Source organism: Myotis myotis, unplaced genomic scaffold (assembly GCF_014108235.1).
Source record: "Myotis myotis isolate mMyoMyo1 unplaced genomic scaffold, mMyoMyo1.p scaffold_m19_p_17, whole genome shotgun sequence".
Classification (NCBI taxonomy): domain Eukaryota; kingdom Metazoa; phylum Chordata; class Mammalia; order Chiroptera; family Vespertilionidae; genus Myotis; species Myotis myotis.
The window spans coordinates 19418451-19437224 of NW_023416321.1; the positions used below are offsets into that span (position 1 = coordinate 19418451).

At 51.5% G+C, this 18774-nt stretch overlaps 1 protein-coding gene across 2 annotated transcripts in view; it reads left to right on the forward strand.

Annotated features, from left to right (window-relative positions):
* The window catches only part of MARCHF10 (membrane associated ring-CH-type finger 10), an 84373-nt gene that overhangs the window by 63103 nt on the left and 2496 nt on the right, over positions 1-18774 (forward strand). The window contains exons 6-9 of one of the 2 annotated variants that reach the window (XM_036338797.1): positions 277-443; positions 2944-3053; positions 12197-12310; positions 17603-17645. In XM_036338797.1, the coding sequence (XP_036194690.1) occupies positions 277-443; positions 2944-3053; positions 12197-12310; positions 17603-17645 (434 nt within the window). Of the gene's footprint in view, positions 1-276; positions 444-2943; positions 3054-12196; positions 12311-17602; positions 17782-18774 lie in introns of those variants that run through there. The other variant, XM_036338798.1, reaches the window with a different exon arrangement.

The following is an 18774-nucleotide window of genomic DNA, read 5'->3' on the forward strand; positions in this document are numbered from 1 at the left end:
CCAGACTTAGGGTAGCATGCTGGTTCTCCTGGTCAGCTCACTGCATCAGCTACTGCAGAGCCACCTGGTATAACTCTCCGTGCGCCTATTATCAGTAACCACACCTGGAAGAATCTTCAGGAGGGTCAGAGGGAGCAGGGGTGGAACTGGGAGCCCTGCGGGCAAGTGTGGGGGGATTGCTCCCCACCCCCACCCCCATTCACGCCCTGGGAACTGGTATTTGTGGAAACTGCAAACGTGTGCACCCTTGGTCACGAGGGCTTGTTTTCCGTTTAGTCTCCTGGAGGAGGACTCAGAGGAGGAGGGAGACTTGTGTCGCATCTGTCAGATAGCCGGGGGTTCCCCCACCAACCCCCTCCTGGAGCCTTGCGGCTGTGTGGGAAGCCTGCAGTTTGTTCACCAGGAGTGCCTGAAAAAGTGGCTGAAAGTGAAAATAACGTCAGGTAAGCGGGGGAGGAAGAGCGAGCGGCGGACGTGCGAGGACACAGAGTAAGAGGAGGCGCCGCAGTGTGGGACTCAGAGCCTTGACAACAGCTCGCTCACCTCCTCCGAGCAGGAACTCGGAAACGCGGCCGCCAAGCCCGGCTCCTGCTCACAGCCCTGGCCGAGAGTATCAGGAATCAAGGCTGTCTTTACATCATGAGGGGAAGGAAATTTTTTTTTCAAGTCTGAGAGCAGAATCCTGGTCCTTATGCTATTGATCCTGACCCCTGCTTGAGGCCTCAGCAGAGGTCCCAGAAGGAAGGGAACTAGAAATGGGTCAGCCGTTGAACCTCAGCAAGCACACAGCCACCATGCCAGTTAGTAGACACCTGGCCAAAACAGTTCTGCTTCCATTTATTTAAGGCGGGGATCGGGGGGAGGAGGGGAGGTCACTAAAGAAACAGAGCAGAGCTGCCTTTTTGCAGTAGGGGTAGGAAAAGAGCACTGACCGAATTTTCTAGAACCTTATTAGATAAGGAGCCTTCCATGTGCTGGGTTTGTCAACTCCGTCTTTAGCCGATCAGATCTTGTAACTGGGCATGAAGCCCCAACTCCCTGGGGAGGTTATAATCTAAATACAGCCACATCAGTAGGTCAGTGTAGTTTTCTTGGCAGAGAAGGGGGGGTTCTTTCAAACATGGTTTTAGGAATGAGAGCCACTTGAGCAAAAAAAATACAGACGCCCAATGCAAAGAGCAACTCAGTGAGAAAATAGCTGCTATGTCTTTCAGACACACGTCTCCAAAACATTTTTTTACCCCCTAATCAAATCCTCTTTCCTGCCTCTCCTACTTTCTCCTCCTTCATGGCCATCCTTCCAGGCAGCCTGGGAGACCTAAGAGCTCTACCCTGTCCCCAGGGGGTATGGCTGTGCCCCCTTAACTAGAGCAGAACACCATTGAATCAGAGAAGTGCACATGGGATGATCACACTGTCTGCTCCCTGAGGCCCTTACACCATAAACGAATCTGCCGGAGCACACGCAACCTAGGGCCACTGCCCACACGGCTTAAATGCATCTCCGTGTGGTGTAGGCAGAGGACCGAGTCCCTCCAAGAGCAAAGAAACGAGTGGATTTCGGCTGCTAATGACTCTGCCATGCAATATTTTCTCTTACTAGAAATTTAGGCTGATTATGCATCCAGCACAGAAAAAAAAAATGACTCATGAAATAGACGACGGAAGTCCTGTTAAATGCTTATAAATGCCGACGCTGGTCGGGTGTGTTGAGCAGGATTAGGTTGGAAGACACATGAGACATTCAGTAGCCTACAACATTGCAGGCTGTTGCTTAAAAAAGAAAAATCGAAAAAAATAATTAACAGTTAAAAATCAAAAATAAAGAAAATTTTTAAAAAAGTCGAGTGAACAAAATGCAGATAGGGGATTACTGTCCATCCTTGTCCTTTGAAATTCTTTATTATTTACTATTTCTCCTTACCCTCGGTGGGGAAAAATAGGGCTCCGAAACTGAGCAAACCTTATCTTTACCAAGTAAGTGCGGTAACTGATTCGTCCTGCGTTCTCTAATGCAAGCATGTCAAACTTGCGGGCGGAGGGCCGCATCCCTCGTTCATTTGGCCAGTGTTAGCCTTTGAGTTTGACATGCTTGCTCTAAAGTATAAAATAAACGTTGGCACATCATTAGCTCAATGCAGCAACGACACTGAGGGAAAGACGTCTGGAAGACTGTTTGCCCAGACAGAACAGCCACAGGTCTGCGTCTTCCACTTTTGCACTGGGAGTAGGATAAGTGGAGAAAAATGCTGATCCTAGAATACATGTTTAAAAAAACAAAAACAACAACAAAGGAAGCCTTCTCGTGTTTCTTTTCCCAACTCTGAGCTCAGGTTCAAGTGCTGGCCCCGGATACTGCTGTGCTAGTTCCCACACGTGGCCCCCGGCTCCCTCACTTTTCTCAGGTGAGAAGTCACTTGCGTGGGAGCTAAGGCAGATTTTAAGCCACAGATTGAGGATAGCTTCCGCCATCCATTTGGTCCCCACCAATTTATTTACTTGGACCTGTGTTAGATCTGCAAAAAAAAAAAAAAAAAAAAAAAACCCACACAAAATAGCAAAAACATAGGCCCAATATTTACTTTTTTTTTTCTTTTTTGCAAACACCTGGGTTACAGACTCTCAACCTCCATGTAGCAAATCCAATTTTATGAACCAGTATGTTTATATTAAAACTGAAAGCAAGACCTGTTATTTAAAAGTCATGGGACTTTCACTTATACGAAGCTTGCATAATAATGAAAGCGATTGCAAAGGAAATTTTTCCATTCTCAGATTCAAGGTCATTTTCTCAGGAAGATGACCGACTTTAAAAGAAGGTCACTGAAACTCTGAATTCATAACACACACAAGTTGGCTCTCAAAATGTCAACACCAAAAGACCCAAAGTGTCAACACAGAAAGACCCAGGGTCACACATAACAAAGAATTCTTTAATTTAAGGGGCGAGTCTAGGCGCTGTGAAGACCTGTGAGATGTGTAAGCAAGGCCTGCTGGTCGAGTTGGATGATTTTAACATGACTGAGTTCTACCAGAAGCACCAGCAGTCCCGGGTAAGAGACGCGCACTACCACTCTGCCCCCCCAGGCTAAAGTCGGTTAGACATACAGGGTCAGCCCTAGCCAGTTTGGCTCAGTGGGTAGAGCCTCCGCCTGCGGACCAATAGGTCCCAGGTTTGATTCTGGTCAAGGGCACATACCTCGATTGCAGGCTCCTACCCGTCCCGGGCCCTGGTCAGGGCTCGTGCAGGAGGCAACCAGTCAATGTGTTTCTTTCACGTGGATGTTTCTGTCTTTCTCCCTCTCTTCCACTCGCCCTAAAAGTCAATGGAAAAATATCCGAGGGTGAGGATTAACAACAACAAAATAAGGATAATAGAGGTACAAAGTCAGAGAAACCCTTTCCCCGATATAAGGAAGGCAGAGGCCTGTGCACGTGTGCAGTGGGGAGTGTTTCTTTAGCTCCCTTCTTGGAGAAGGTCTGTTACTAAATTAGAACATTGGAGGGTTGGAGAGTCTTGATCACCCTGGGTTGAGGTCCCGCTGCTGTCAGGGACAAAGATAGGAAGCTGTAGTCGCTGAATGGACACACAGAAATAGGAAAAGTCCGGCAGGCTCTGAGCCCAGATTTGCTGAAGGAATTTAACAGCAACAGGAGAAAAAAAGATCAGGATCTTAGAGGAAATGGTCTTCCATTTATATATCAGGTAACTCTGGGATGCTCGGGAACTGCCTAACTCAAGGGTAATAAGCATGTAGTAAGCACCTACTGTGTGCTTTTTAACACCTAGTGAATGAACTCGCCTGGGGTATTTGAATTGCAGTTCTAATACTGTAAAGGAGTTAGTTAACCTTAGGTGGGAAAGTGATGTATGCCCAGGATAACAGTTAATTGCCCATCTCTCAGACAAACAATCTGTATTTAGAATGCACTGTACAATGTGGAAGCCAGAAGCCACATGTGGCTAATGAACAGGTAGCTACTTCCAACCAGGATGTGTTAAATACAAACTGAATTAAAAAATAAAGTGTCAAGTATCACATAAATACATTTATATTCATTATTTGTTGAAATGATAATATTTGGGATATATTGGGTTAAATAAAATAAATTGTTAAGATAATTTCACCTTTTTTTTTAGTTCTCTAATGTGGCTACTTGGAATTTTCAAGTTACATGCGTGGCTTGTATATGCGGCCCACACTATGTTTCTTTTCTATTGGTTGGTACTGATCTATAAGGTGCCTTGCACATAATAATCAATCAATAAATATTTATCAAATGAAAATAGCTCACCTGACCATTATAATTTAAGAATGACCTCCCTCACAATGTGATTAGAAAAAAAAGATTAGCCCGACCAGCGTGGCTCAGAGATCGACCTATGAACCAGAAAGTCACAGTTCGATTCCTGGCCAGGGCACATGCCCGGGTTGTGGGCTGATCCCCAGCGTAGGGCACGCCAGAGGCATCTGATCAATGATTCTCTCTCATCATTGATATTTCTATCTCTCTCTCCCTCTCCTTTCCCCTCTAAAATCAAAAATAATTTTTTTAAAAGATTAATAATCACGACTATAAAGCGCATAATTTTAAAACCATAAAATCATTGTTAACAACTGAAATGTCAGCCTCGGAGGAGGAGTCCCTGTGGCTGTCAGACCTGCAGCCTGTATCCAGACCTTTTGTGCCAGTAGCGCAGCTGAGCCTACATGGTGCATGTGAGTCTGGGCATTTCTGTAGTTACTTTTTTAAAACCCTAAGGCTGCCAGACAAAAGAGCGAAATATCGATAAGAATGGGGATTTGAACGGTGCAACTAATAAGGTTGATACAATGGGCATAATGCCACACCAGCGTTGCAAAGAATGTGCATCAGAGAGTGGGAGAGAGAGAGAGGAAGGGAGGGGGGGGAAAAAGGATTTTCTGAGAAATAAACTCAGTATTTTGAGTTCATACATGTTGAGGGTCTTGAATCATTCAGTCATAACCCCCAGGCACCGAGATCTGAGATGAGAAACAGAAGCGACTCACATTCTTGGACCCTGAGAATGTTAGAGTCAAAATTTTGAAAGGAACCAGGCCCTCTGTGTGCCTGAGGTCGGGGTGCCAGCTGGAGTGTAGACAGGGTCCATGTGGTCATCTCGAAGAACAGATTATTTCAGGAAACGCAGCCGGCCAGACTTCCTGAGAAGGACGCGTCCAGACCAGGCCGTGTTACTCGGAATGCTGCCAGGATGGTCTGCAGCCTCACCAACACCGTGCGGTCCGGGGAATGCCTCGTCCAGTAAATCCCCCTTCGGGCCCGAGCGTGTCCACACCGCTCTCCCTCTGCCAAGCTGCTGCCCTGCACCATGCACTGCTAAAATGTCTGCACTCACGAAGCCAGAAGCAGCCATCCCACCAAAGAACACACCAGCTTGGACTAAGACATGAACCTAAATCCTATTCCCTTCCCCAAAGTTGCTGTGTGATCTTGGGGACACTACACGAACTCTCTGAGCCTCGGTTCTCTCATCTATAGGAAATGGGAAGATGACAATTCCTGCCGACAGATGTAGGAAAAGACCCAAGTGCATCACCTAATACCACGTCTGTGCACAGAGGGTTCTCAGTAAGTGAGAACGGCCGTATTACAGCCACAGAGATGCCCATAGTCTTCGGCACTCCGGAGAGAAAGCTACGTGCACCCTGAACCAAGCCAACCGGCCTACTGCACGGGTCCACACTGCATCCTACCAGCTGAGACACCAGCTACGAGCACACTGTTAACAGAACGATGAAAGTCACTGCCAGCCAGAGTCCGGGCAGGAAAGAGACGATGGTAGATTCACAAGGGGTGAGTGCTGAGAGCTGAATGACGGGAAGAAATCAACAAGAAACGACGAAGCAACTGAGATGGCCAATGCGACCTCTGCTAGGCCTGCAGTGACAGGGGAGGGGCAGTTACAGGACCAGGAGAGCTGTGACCTTAGGAGAGACTTGAGTGGAGGTCACACCCCGCCCCTGGGAGCCAATAAGGGGAACAATTGTCCTAGCCTCCCCCCCATACCCTCCCCACCCTCCTCCACCCACACCCACTGGTCCGCCACAGCCTCCCTTTGGCCAAACCCAAGGGGAAGCCAGAGCACAAGGGGGTCTAGTTAGCACAATCCATGGAACTCGGCCTCAAGGCCACAGGGCAGGGTGGGAAGTGGATCTGGAGGGAAAAACGGAAATTACCCGGGGCCTCAATTACGTCACTTGGATGAAGAAAAGAGTTGAAATTGGTTTCAGTGAGAACTCAACCGGCTTTCAAAGACTTTTGAAAATGCCCCGCATCCCAGTCACAGGTAGGGACCAGGTCGGCAGCACTCGAGGGGCCACTTTTACAGCAGTTCTCACTGTTTCCGTGGCCCGTTGTGAATTTAATAGTGTCTGTGTGCTTAAGGCCCGAGTTAAACTTGAGACACTACAGAAGCATGACCTAGACACGTTCAGGAACTCTCCATGGATCAAGACTGAAGTAACTGTTGTTTAACACAAAGATGTAGAAGATGTAATACAACCTGGATGCGACCCCAGCTGGGGAGGCCCCGGCCTGGCCATAGGCCTCGCGGGCACAGCTGTGCACCTGCGATCCAGGCCCTTCCCTGACTCTCACACCTGGACTCCTCTGGGCCCTCCCAGCCCACCCTCCGTGCTGCTCTCACTCCTGGAAAACAGGTTCTCTTGTTGAGATGGGGTAGCCGGTGCCAAATACAGACACGTACAAAGACAGGGACAAAGCCAGGAGACGCCGAGGCCAGGCTTCAGCTCAGACTGGCTCTCGCCTGACCTCAGCTAACTTTAGCTAACTCACTAACTTACTTCCTCATACTTTAATTATAAAAATCGAAGACACACACACACACACACACACACAAAAATCTCCCCTAATTAAAACGAACATTTAGCTGCATACCCTTTTTTATGATTATTATTACATTAATACTGATGCCCGGGCCCAGCCTCAGTGATCCTGATTTAATTGGTCTGGGATGGGATCAGGCACTAATTTTTTTGTGCGAAGTGTGGCAAAATACACATAACACAGAAGTTCAACTTTTAAAGCACATGGAGTGCCTACCGTACGCTGGAGGTACCGTGGTGCCGAGGCCCACACGGCCGCTGCCTTCTAACAGAGAAGACTCTAAGTGATCATAACGTGGTGTGAGGGGCCCAGAACAAGGGACGTGCAGGCCGCTGTGGGAACAGCCACGGAGGGGCCTGACCTGCTCTCAGGACCAGAGAAGGCCTCCCCGAGGATGAGACTGTTAAGAACAAGAAGGAAAGAGAGGAAGTAGATGCCTCCCTCGAGGTCTGACCACAGACAGACCGGGGCCTTTGCCCAATTAGGGGCCCAATCAGCACTGACAGTGGTCTGGGCGGGTGGGAAGGGGCTTAGGTCAAAGTATGTTTTCCTGGTTTGGTTCAATGCAGAGTGAATGCTGCCCAAGAGCCCTAACAGGGCATTGAGATCTGATACCCCCTCGGTTCTCAGACATTGGGCGGTTCCCACAGGGCCCGATAGAGTCAAGGCTAGTTACTGAGCATCTAGTGGCTGGATTAGGAACTCTGCCAGGCTGCCTGGAGCGGCCCCAGGACGCTGAAGCAGCTGTGGGGCCCAGCCCAGCGGCACCATCGCAGGCCTGTCAGGTTTCATGGCCGTCAGCTCTCCGTCTCCGCTTATTCCTCACCCACGGCACATCTTTTGGAAGCGCTGCCGTGGGTGTGCTCTTTAACCGGAAGTAGTTGATTCTGGCTGGGACAGTCGGTTTTTTAGTGAAGGACGAACTCCTGGATAGTAACAAGTAGAGCTCCAAAAGGGGCCAGGAGAAAACAGGTATGTTTTGTTGTTGTTAATCCTAACCCGAGGAGAGTTTTTCCACTGATTTTTAGAGCGAGTGGAAGGGAGGGGGGAGAGAGAGAGAGAAACATCAATGTGAGAGACACACATCAATTGGTTGCCCCCCCCCCCCCCCCCACCGCCTGTGCCCCAGCCAGGGATTGGACCTAGCACCCTTCAGTCTGAGGGCCAAACAGGCCAGAGCAGAAAACAGGTGTAAGACAAATTTAGATCGCAGGCAGATCACAAGTGATCAGAATCTTCCAAGCGCCACAATAGGGAGTGGTGGCAATTGTGGCAAAAGGCAGAGTACTTCTCTCCAACTGACAATGTGCGTCTCCTTCCTTCTGTCCTGCCGGGGCTCATCTGCCGGCCACATGGAGCTTGCTCAGCTTCCAACTGTTGCTCCTCAGTTTACAGCAGTGGTTCTCAAGAATGGGTGGTCCCCAGACCAGCAACATCACTTGGGAACTTCTTAGAAACGCACGTCTTGGGTCCCACCCCAGACCCCTGAATCATAAACGGGGCGGGGGGGGGGGGGTGAGTTAGTACACAGACACCTTGTTTTAGAAGATTCTCTCAGTAATTCTGATTCATGTGAATGTCAGAGCTACCGGGGTCAGAAGTCATGGCTGAATGGGCCACTGCCTGGTCCAGAATGATACGTCTTTTCTCACTCTTTCACGTGTACATGTATGTATTGAGCAGGCACTGGGCCAAGGCACTCGAAGCACAGGAGCCAACAAGGCACATGGGGTCCTTGCCCGGAATCCTGTCTTCACTCTCCCCTCTCGCAGGACACTTCTGTTTTTCGAAATACTGTGCCCACGAGGATGAGCTCATTCTGCCATCATGCCTGGGGGAAGCAGGCAGAGCAGTGGTGACTGCTCCCCTTGGATAAATGGGGAGTCACTTCAGTCGTGCACAGCTTAAACTCTTCGCTCAACATCGTAGCCCTTGATGGCCCCGGGCTGCCCACTCCGGGCTGTGGCCACTGTGCGATGGAGACGCGCCCTGCCATCTGGGCCCTGCAGCGCAGGACGGTCTCGGCGGGGCTCTGGCTGGCGCTGCTCTGGAGCGCAGGCCTGGGCTCGCGCCATCGCAGCCGCGGGCAGATGTCCTTGGACACACGCAGGCACCTAATCACCCTCACACTTGGGAGCATCTCTTGAACATGTTTGAAGACGGGAGAGAACGTGCAGCCAGGCGGTCCACCTCCTGAAGTGGATTAAATGGAGACTTTCCATCGGTGGCAAATCTCTTGGTCGAAATGAATATTAACAAAATGAAGGGGGGGAGAGGGCAGGAGAGAAGAAAGGAAAACATCTGGCAGGAGGGCTGAGCGCTCCAGAGCTGCTGTCGCCTGCCTCACAGGCTTCTGCCTTTCCGGGCTCCCCACCCCCGCCCCCCACCCGTCCCCACGCTGCACGCGGGCACGAGGGCATCCAAGTGCAATGCGTTTGGGTCCGGGGAGGGCTGGGTCAGGAGTAGCCCAATAAATAACACTCCAAAGCCTAGCTCCTTTCGCCCTTGCGAACAAACACCCAGAACTCTCTGTGATGACCCACCCCTCCCACTTGTGGCTGGGGGATAAAGGACGCCGCCCTGCCCGGGTTGGCCGGCCCAGCCCCTTTGTCGAGCATCACAAGCTCCGCCAAGGGCCACATAAAGCAGCCTGGCCAGTGGGGTTCATGACGCCACGTGACAGGTTCCCGCCCACAGACCAGCGAGGAGACACAATCTGCTAGAAGTGACTTTTCAAATTATCTGCAGAAAACATTAGTGGATATTTTCCCATCTGCATGCCTCCGGGCCTTATTGAGTCATAAAGAGTAAATGATTTCCCTGAATGCTTTGACAAACCTGATCGTTCCAAGCCATTTTCGAGCTGATTGATTTGCCATTACGCATCGGAGTGTCTCTGAGCGTAAGAGGCTTACGGGCGATGACAGTGCAGGAGGCAGAGCGGCAGCTCGCAGGAGGCCGCCACCCGTGGAAAAGCAAACAGGACAAGGCGCGGTTTGCACTGAAGAGGAGGAGGGGCAGGCTGGGAAGGCTTCCCAGAGAAGGTGGCTTTGCAGACAGACACAAAGGAGGCACCCACTCCCGGGGAAGCGGGAGGAGGCAATGAAAGCAGAAAAGGGTGAAAACAAGCAACTTCCCCTCTGCCTACTCCCGGCCAAGGTCAGAAGAGCGCAGAAGAACGCGACTAAAGGCTAAAAATAGGAGGCCGACTGCCAAGGACAGTGGCAGAGCCTTTGAAGACGAGTCTGTAGGGTGGCGGAGGGGCCTTGAGCAGTGACCTTGGGGCCAGTGATCCCCCAGATCCGGAGTTGGCCCCCATTCAGGAGGAAGAATGCACCGGTCCTTGCCCAGCTTGGGCATCTTTCCTGGCAGCTGTTTAGTCCTGGAAGAAGTGTGTTCTGTGCCAGCTTCCCGAGCGGCCCTTGATGGGATGGGAATGTGGCTGCTGCTGCTGCTGCGGGAGCAAGGAAGAGGCACCGGGGTGGCCCCTGTGGCAGACCGGCTGCAGTTATCCTGGGAACACGGTCAGAGTTCGGACCTTTCCCAAGGGCGATGCAAAGGGCCACGCCCTCTGCTGGGAGCCAAGTCTCCCTGGGGCTTCCTGAGAGCCGTCTGGCTCAGTCCCCAGGCCCCGCCCCTGGAGATTTGGCATGAGGACAGATGGAGGATTAAAGGGGCGGAGGGGAGGAGTCCTTGCTAATGCCACTAATTTATTGAAGGTCAATGAAGCGTCCATAGGGCGAGGCCTTGCCACACAGACCACCAAAGGAGCTGAGGACAGAAGAGCCATGGTCAGCCAGGGGGCCAGGCCCACCCCATGTACCTCCCCCTATGTTCTAAGCACCAGTGAGAAAAATAAAACACGACCCACCCACCAAGAAAAGGCGAAAACATGAACAAGTGTTAGATGCAGTGTACAACATAAAGACAAATGCTTAGGAGTCGGGGAGTAAAGGGATAACTAAAACAATTGTTGGGAAGGCTCCTGTATGGAAGGGACATTGTGACAGCGATAAAAGAAGTTTTGGGCATGGCCTGGCAAAAAGGTGGAGAGGGGGCATTCAGAACAGAGACACAAAAACAAGCAAACAGCCCAAACCAGGAGAGGGCACGTGCAAAGGCCCTGGGGTTCACAGTGCCATCTGAGACCCTGCCAGGCACACGCTCTCTGGGGATTAAATGGTAATAGATGAGCCTGGATGGGGGGCAAGAGGGGAATAGGTGAGATCATTAAGTAAAGATAGTAACATAAAGAACCAAGGCCTGCTGTAGCTGGTTTGGCTCAGTGGATCGAGCCGTTGGCATGTGGACTGAAGGGTCCGGGGTTTGATTCTGGTCAAGGGCACATGCCCACGTTGCAGGCTCAATCCCCAGTGGGGGGCATGCAGGAGGTCACCGAGCAATGATTCTCTCTCATCATTGATGTTTCTATCTTTCTCTCCCTCTCCCTTCCTCTCTGAAATCAACAACAATATATTTTTAAAATAAATAAATAAAATTTTTTTTGGGGGGGGGGGGGACAAAAATAAGGCCTGTGCCCTTTCTCTGGGCAAATGAGGGATCTAGGAAAATAAAGTAACCCTCCCATGGCACCTGTGCCCCAAATTCTCCCATAGAAGTCTGCCTTCCTAAGACAAACATCACCTCTTCTCAGAGGCCAGAGCTACATCCATACTCCTCACTTCTGCCTAATATGGTCCCACCTCACCATCTCCCCAGCCCGTGGCAAATTTTTTTTTAAATCTAAAACAAACTCCTGCCACAAATACTCCAGCCACACCAGTGAGTCGGGAACTTGGGCCAACGCACACTGCTCTCCTTATCCCTATGTCTCTGCTGGCATTCAGCGCCTCCAAACGGCCCTTAATACCCCTCATAACCACCTTCCAAACTCCCTCCCATCCTTGAAGGACCATCACAGAAGCCTTGCCCCATGTCATAGCCTGGAGGCTGGAGCTTCTCCAGGACAGCCTCACTAAATAGTTAAGAATTCCCCCATGGCTGCCTGCCCTCTAGCCAGGACCCCCTCCTGCTCTGTTCTCTGGTCCCCGAGGGCAGGCCTGGCCTTGGGGCGTAGGCTCTCGCTCCTTTTTAAAATATACATTTTCTTTCTTTATGGATTTCAGCCTGCAACCCGGGCACGTGCCCTGACTGGGAATGAACCATGACCTTCCGGGTTCACAGGTCAATGCTCAACTACTAAGCCACCAGCTGGGCTCTTGTCCCATTTCTTGTCACCTCTTGGCCTTGTTACCCTCCATGAATATTTTATAGATGAACTTAAGAACTTTCTTTTCCAATGTAGCTGCAAAATGAGCTGATGAACTCCGGCTTGTACCTGGTGCTGCTGCTCCACCTCTATGAGCAGAGGTTTGCGGAACTCATGCGACTCAACTATAGCCGGGTTGGGAGAGAGCGGGTAAGTCTGGCTCCATCCCGGCCCCCCCAGCAGCAGGCCCCCGACCCTTGCAGGGTTGTTTATCAGATGTGCGACCTGTTGAAGTCTTCCCCTGTCACCCGGTAGGACACAGCACTGTCATCGTGAGGACTGAGACGTCGTGGCTGCTAAGTGTACGCCCAGTCCTCTGGCTGAAAAGTAATTGATAATCACATGATTGCTAACTATTAAACATGAGTAGTAACTAAATGGGCATTAACGGTCACCTAGGCGAGTGAGTCGCTAGGGATTTTTGCCCCGAAAATAGAGGCCAGCAAGGCTGCTGGGGCTGGGTGCGCATCATGTGTGGGCACGCCCACTGCCCAAGCACGGGGGCCCCGTGAGAAACAGGAACCGCCCCCCACAGGAGAGCTATGTTTTTGGCTTTGGATCCCAGGGTACGTTATTCCAGCATCTGCGTGGATGCCAAGAAATAAAGGTGCTGACGGTGTCACCCTTTGTCATTAGAGAAGTGGCCGGGAATGGCCATCTGGGGCTGCCCTTCCTTTAACAAGAGAACCAGGGCCCTCCAGGAGGCTTCGAGATTGGAGGCAGAAGCCTGGGTCTGCTACTAACTGGAGCCTGGCCTAAGCCTAGTCAACCAAAATGCGGGAGGCAGACAGGTCAACCTCTGAAGTGTCTAGATTGTTGTCAAGCCAGAACTCTGCGCCCCAGGGGACTTCCCTCTTGGTCAACCACTTCTCTGTGGTGGGGCCAGGAGAGAGCACTGGCAGGCCAGGTCCCCTCCTTTACCTTAAGGTCATGCCAGGGGCTGATAGACTATTAGTGTTTTGGGTTCCCAGAACCCCTTGAGGCTTGGAACTTGACTTTGGTTCATGTCAGAAGGTCATGACTGGAAAGCAAGCCAGTGTGGCAGTGAACAAGCTACCATGAGACAGTCTTAGTGACACTCTGTCATCCTGGCCCATGAACCTCCCTTTCTTTTCACTTCTCTCTCTCTCTCTAATCCTCCTCGTATCCTCCTCCTTCTCCTCCCCCTCCATCTCCTCCCTTTCCTTTTCCTTTTCCAGCTCCTCCTCCTCCTCCTCAAGTAGATAAGAGGCACCTGCTGTGGCCATTGCCTGGAGGCTGGAATCCAGTGATTCCAAATGGCGCTTACATTGCCACAGGCCTTGCATGATTAGAGGCTGTTGTGATCCATTTGGAGTCAACCCAAACTAAAAGGCTGCGTTCAAACCATTAGTCATAACAGTTCTAGGTTTGTCCCTACCTTTTTTTTTTTCTTCTTCTTCTTCTGCTTAAGTTCTCCCACCCTAAGCTCTCAATTAAGAAAACAGGCTGGGTCTTTGCCAAGCTATCTCCTCAGGAATCTCACCCTCTTTTTGACCTGGCCTGTCCTTCCTTTAACTCTTCCGTCGTTTTAATGGTGACATAAATTCCTCAGAGAAATACACTAAAAAAGGAAAAAATAATAGTACAGGAAGCAGGAAATGATCCTTTGTTAACATTTCTGTAACCTCATTTTCATGATTCCACATCTTTTTAATGAACCCTTTATTGCACATTGAACTTCAAAGCACCCCAGTGTTGATATAGGTTACAGATGGCTGCCACTTCGGTAAGCTAACGCAAGCAGGGCTCGCCTTCAAGACAGCAAAGCACACGACAAACAGTGCAACCCAGTGGATGGAAACCCAGGCTCCAGAGCACTGGCTCTGAGGAACCTTCTGGTAAAACGATCCTAGAGGAAGAGGAAGGGATACCAGGAGCCAGCTGGGAACCAGGACAGGAAGGAAGCAGGAAGAACGGGGCAACATTCTTCTCTCACCACAGCTTACATTTAATGAGAAACCCTGAAATAGAGCTCACCCACTAAACCACCGAGCAAGGACCGGTGCAAATAACCAGTTAAGAGGTCCACAAATGGAAGAAGGAAGGCAAGGGCTTTGGGCAAATTCATACACTGGGCTTGAGTCTCCGTGTTTTCTTGTAGAAAATACTCAGAATCTGTGAGAACATTTAGCAGAAGAGAGGCACTACGCAAGGAGCAAGCCCTCCTTCCCTGTCCAGTCCCTACCGAGCTGGAGAACCCATTCGCACGGGGTTTCTTGGCTGTTTTTCACAAAGGTGTCCAGTGATGATTGCCTGTCAGTGGTGCTGATCATTCACTCACTCATTCATTCATGCCTCAGCCTGTATCAGTGGGGACCTGGCCGCCTACTAGACGTGATGCCACGATGTCCCTTTTTTTTGAGGAGCTTATGGTCAGGTTGGAATTTATAAAAACAGAAAATACCATATTTATAAATCTGGAAAATAACTGGAAAGTCACACTTGGTCAAGAGAACTGGCAGACCCAGTGGATTCCCAGAGGCCGTGATATTGACAACACCAGGTGTCCCCTGACTGGGTTTCCAATGATCCCATAAACAACCACTTTGTCTCTCCAGTGAGGTTGTGAGCTATTTGAAGGCAAAGCCCAGCCTTCTACTCCTCTCGTGATGCTGGCACACAGTGAATCCTATGTGACCGCTGACCACGTCCCAGACACTATGGAAGCCAGGAGCATTGATTGATTCCACCACTGCTAACTGACTGTCAAAGAAAGACGTGGTCTTGTAGGGTGCAGGTGGGACGTTGCACTGGCAACCAGGGCATGGAACCCTTATCTCTTTTGACCCCTACAGTCCTCCAGTGCCTAGAAAATGCCCGGCACAGTGTACGTGCTCAATAACCTTTGATGCTCAAACAGTAAATTAATGAACCAGAACCTCGCTTCTCCCAGGAAGCGAGTACAAATTGGAGATAGTACGAACTTGTGGAGAGAAAGGTTTTCTGGTAACGACACATCCAAGTTCAAGGTATAGTCGTTTGTTTAAAGATGTCTCTGTGTGCCTACTATGTACCAGGTTCTAAACTAGATTCTGGGAATAAAAAGATGATTATAAAGGACTCAGAGTCTAAAAAGAAAATAGACGTGTAACAAGAGTATCAACAATGTGCCTTGTATTACAACAGAAGATTGATGGGGGAAACAGAGCAAAGTTAGGTGACGTGAGGAGCCACCGTTCTCACCCCCTCCTTCCACTCCTCCAGGACAGGCTCTCCCGGCAGGGTCCTCAGGGACACTAGCCAACACCTCCAAGACCTTGCTTTTAATCTGAGTAGGTTGTGCTCTTTGCTGTCAGTCTTCCCCCTGCTTTGAGAGCCTGGTAGCCAAGCTCCTCCCATTATTGCTCTCATCCACTGATGAGCTGAGGAGGTGATGATTGCACTGAATCTTGGGAGAGTTTAGCGGGTGGACAAAGGTGGGTGAGGAGGAAAAGGGCATTCTATGCAGAAAGCAACGCAAAGGCTCAGAGACCTGAAAAACCTTGCATGTTTGGGAAAGCCGAGGAGTTGAGTGTGGCCAAAACTGGCAGGAAGTGAGCCTGGAGGCTTGGCAGGAAGCAGGATGTGATGGGTTGGTGTTGGGCTCTAGAAGGCTGCTCAAGGATTTCTAGCTGGGTTTGGCAGGCCAAGAGGTCTGGGTTTTTGAGAGGTAACTGGAGCAGCCATGAGGAGGGCGGGCTGGAGCGGGACGGGACCAGCTGGGTGGCTGTTGCACTGTTATAGGGCAAGGGGCCCACGTGGGGAGCATTGGAAATGGGAAGTGCAGACTTGGTGGGCACAGAGGGAGGCACGTATGGGCTGAAGGAAGCATTGAATGGTGTTCTGTGCAAGTGCCCAGCACGAGGACACAACACCCACTGGCCTCACTGGACCCCACTTGGCTCACCCTTTATTTAATCTGAGGGGGACACACAGCTGGCCTGCGAGGTGAAGCTATACAGACTTGCCTTCCCAGTCCTCTCTTCCTATCAGCACTCACACAGGGCACTCCATTATTCAGGACCTGCCCCCCCACCCCCACCCCGCCTCCAAAGCCCCCTGTCCTGGGAGTCCTCATAGCCATACGTCTTATCTCTACCAGGCTTCCCTCCCTCCCCCCATGAAATGTACCTATGCCCTGAATTTCTCTCCCTGCCTGCCCATGGCAGCTCCTCTATATCCCTTAGGGGCCTAATTCACTAAACTACATAGAACAACAGAGAATCCCAGTCAGTGTGCTGAAAGGCAAAAGGCAAAGGGCAGAGAGTGCTCTGCTGGAGTGAGGCCCGCCTTTGTCTCCTGCCCCAGGTGTGCTGTATTACCACTGCACCTGCAGGAAAACTTTCACCTGAAGAAACCGGAGGGGAGGGGAGGGGAGGGGAGGAGAGGGCAGCGGCTGGCCTGGGAGGCAGGTAGAGATTTGAAGCAGCTTTCAACTCGCACTGACCCATTTATGTGTGAGGCTGGGTGGACTTTTCCCAAGCCCTCCCCATTCATACCATTTCTACAAAACCAAAAGTCTGGCCTCCAAGGACCAGATCGACCCAAAATACGAGAGGCCGACCCATGGCCCACACCCACCAAGATGGCTTTTCCTGGTGGAGTGTGAGCGCTGGTTTCGATAGATGCGATCACCTGGCACAGAGTCTCGGGACAGGATGAGGCCGGTCAACACGGCCCTGATGTATAATTCACCGGGTGACTGGGCCTGCACTCTATGAGAAATTCCATCCTTCTCCTGCCCTCTTCCTGGCCTGTGGGTGAGAGGCGCCCCAGAGGCCAAGGCTGCCTCCACACTGGGCAGCCTGTTGCCCCAGCAACAGTGTCTGGCACCCCTTGTTTTGTCCTCGAGCCTGTCACAAAACCCCTCTTCTCCTGGGGGAAGAGCACCAGCCTTCCGCACCCGATCCCACATCCTCACAGCCTGGCACAATGGGCTCCCACGGAGCACACAGTGTTTCTTATTGTGGCATAAAATGCCATAAAGTCAGAACAAAGAGGGAGCCCAAGGCCTTGATGGGCCTGCTGCTTCCTGCCGGGCAGAGAATACAAGCGATTGTTTAAAAGCCAGTGGTGAGGCAAGTGGCCAATTAGCAAGGCCTTCACCCCCACACGGCCTGAAAATGGGCTTCGGACCATCAGGATGGGATCTTGCTCTTCAGATCAGTTGCAGAGAGGAAGCAAGTCTGCTCACGCTGCCAAAATTAGACGCCCTGGGCTGACTGGCAAAGGTGACCTGGGCGATGCCGCGGCCGTCCTTGGGGCGCGGCTGAGCCCTGCGTGCTGAATGTCAGCATGCTCCGGGCACCCCCACGCATTTCCCCTGCCCCTCTAAGGTGACGGTGAGGCATTCCGAGAACCTCCCCGAGTCTAGGGAATCATACAGCTGTTCACGGTTGCCGTGGAAAGACAATTCATTTTTCACTGTCTTCTTTCTCATAGCTGTCAAGAAATTTCCCACAACCCAGACCGGAAGAAAATGAAAGTAGGTTTTGGGGTCAGTCCTGCCATTTTGAGGGTGTTTGCTAATTTACTTTTTCTGTCGCTGTGTTGAACCTAATACTGTGGAAGGAAGTAATGACCACCACCCAGAGGCAAAAATAACCCCACTGAGCTTGGGAAACTAGCAGCAGCAGGTCATAAAGGCGAGTCCAAGCACTGACCCGGAGCGGATAAGGGTTCCAGCTCCCCCTGAAAGCAAGGAAAAGGGGAGACGGTGGTGTCGGGGTAGGATGGCTCGCCGCAGGATTTTCCCTTTTCCTTCTCCTTTGCTGGAATTCTCCAGCCTCTCAGGTTATCTTCCAAACCCCGGAAGGGGCTCTTTAGCCATCACCGGAAGGGACCACATTCAATCACAAGCTGGTGGCCTTTTATTGGATTTCCTCACCATTTGGCCCCATCAGGTGGGTCTGCTGGACTCAGAGGCTGAGCCAGGCCTCCTGAGAAAGGTCCCTCCTAGGAAGGAAACCTGCCTTCAAACAGGCTCATGATCTCAGGACCCCCCACTGGAGAAGATGTGGTTAATGAAAGCAGGAGGGCTTGCAGGGAGAAGAGACATTACAGGGCCCTGGAGGGGGGGGCGGGGGGGGGGATGTGACAATTCCCTCGCCAGGGGCTATTCCAGGGAGCAATGTTACCGCCCTAAAAGGGTTAGGACAGTAAACCCCACACTGGCTTTGCCGTCAGCATCACCTGGGGACTTACCGGAAGCAGATGCCTGGGCCCCTCCCAGGGACTCGGGTCAGGCCCAGGCCCGGGGTGAGCCCCTGGTGGTCAGGGCGCAGCTGGTCAGGGGGATGCTTTTGGGGAAACCCCCACAGACCCGCCTGGAGGAGAAGCTGAACCAGCTCACAACTGCACAGGGTGAGGCCCAGACGATGCCTCTAGAACCCAGTTTACTGTTCAGGGCACGCTCCTCCAGGAACCGGGGGGGCCATTTTCAGAGACGCGGGGAGAGAGGGAGGGGGCCTGCCCTCCGTTCACAAAAGGAGCCCATAGAGTCCTAGTCCTGGGCGCGACCGCCGTGTCCTCGGGGGCCACTCTGGGCGGCCACCCCCACCGTCCAGCAGTGCCGATCCCTCCCCGGTGCTCCCCCTCCGGGAACCCGGCTGGGA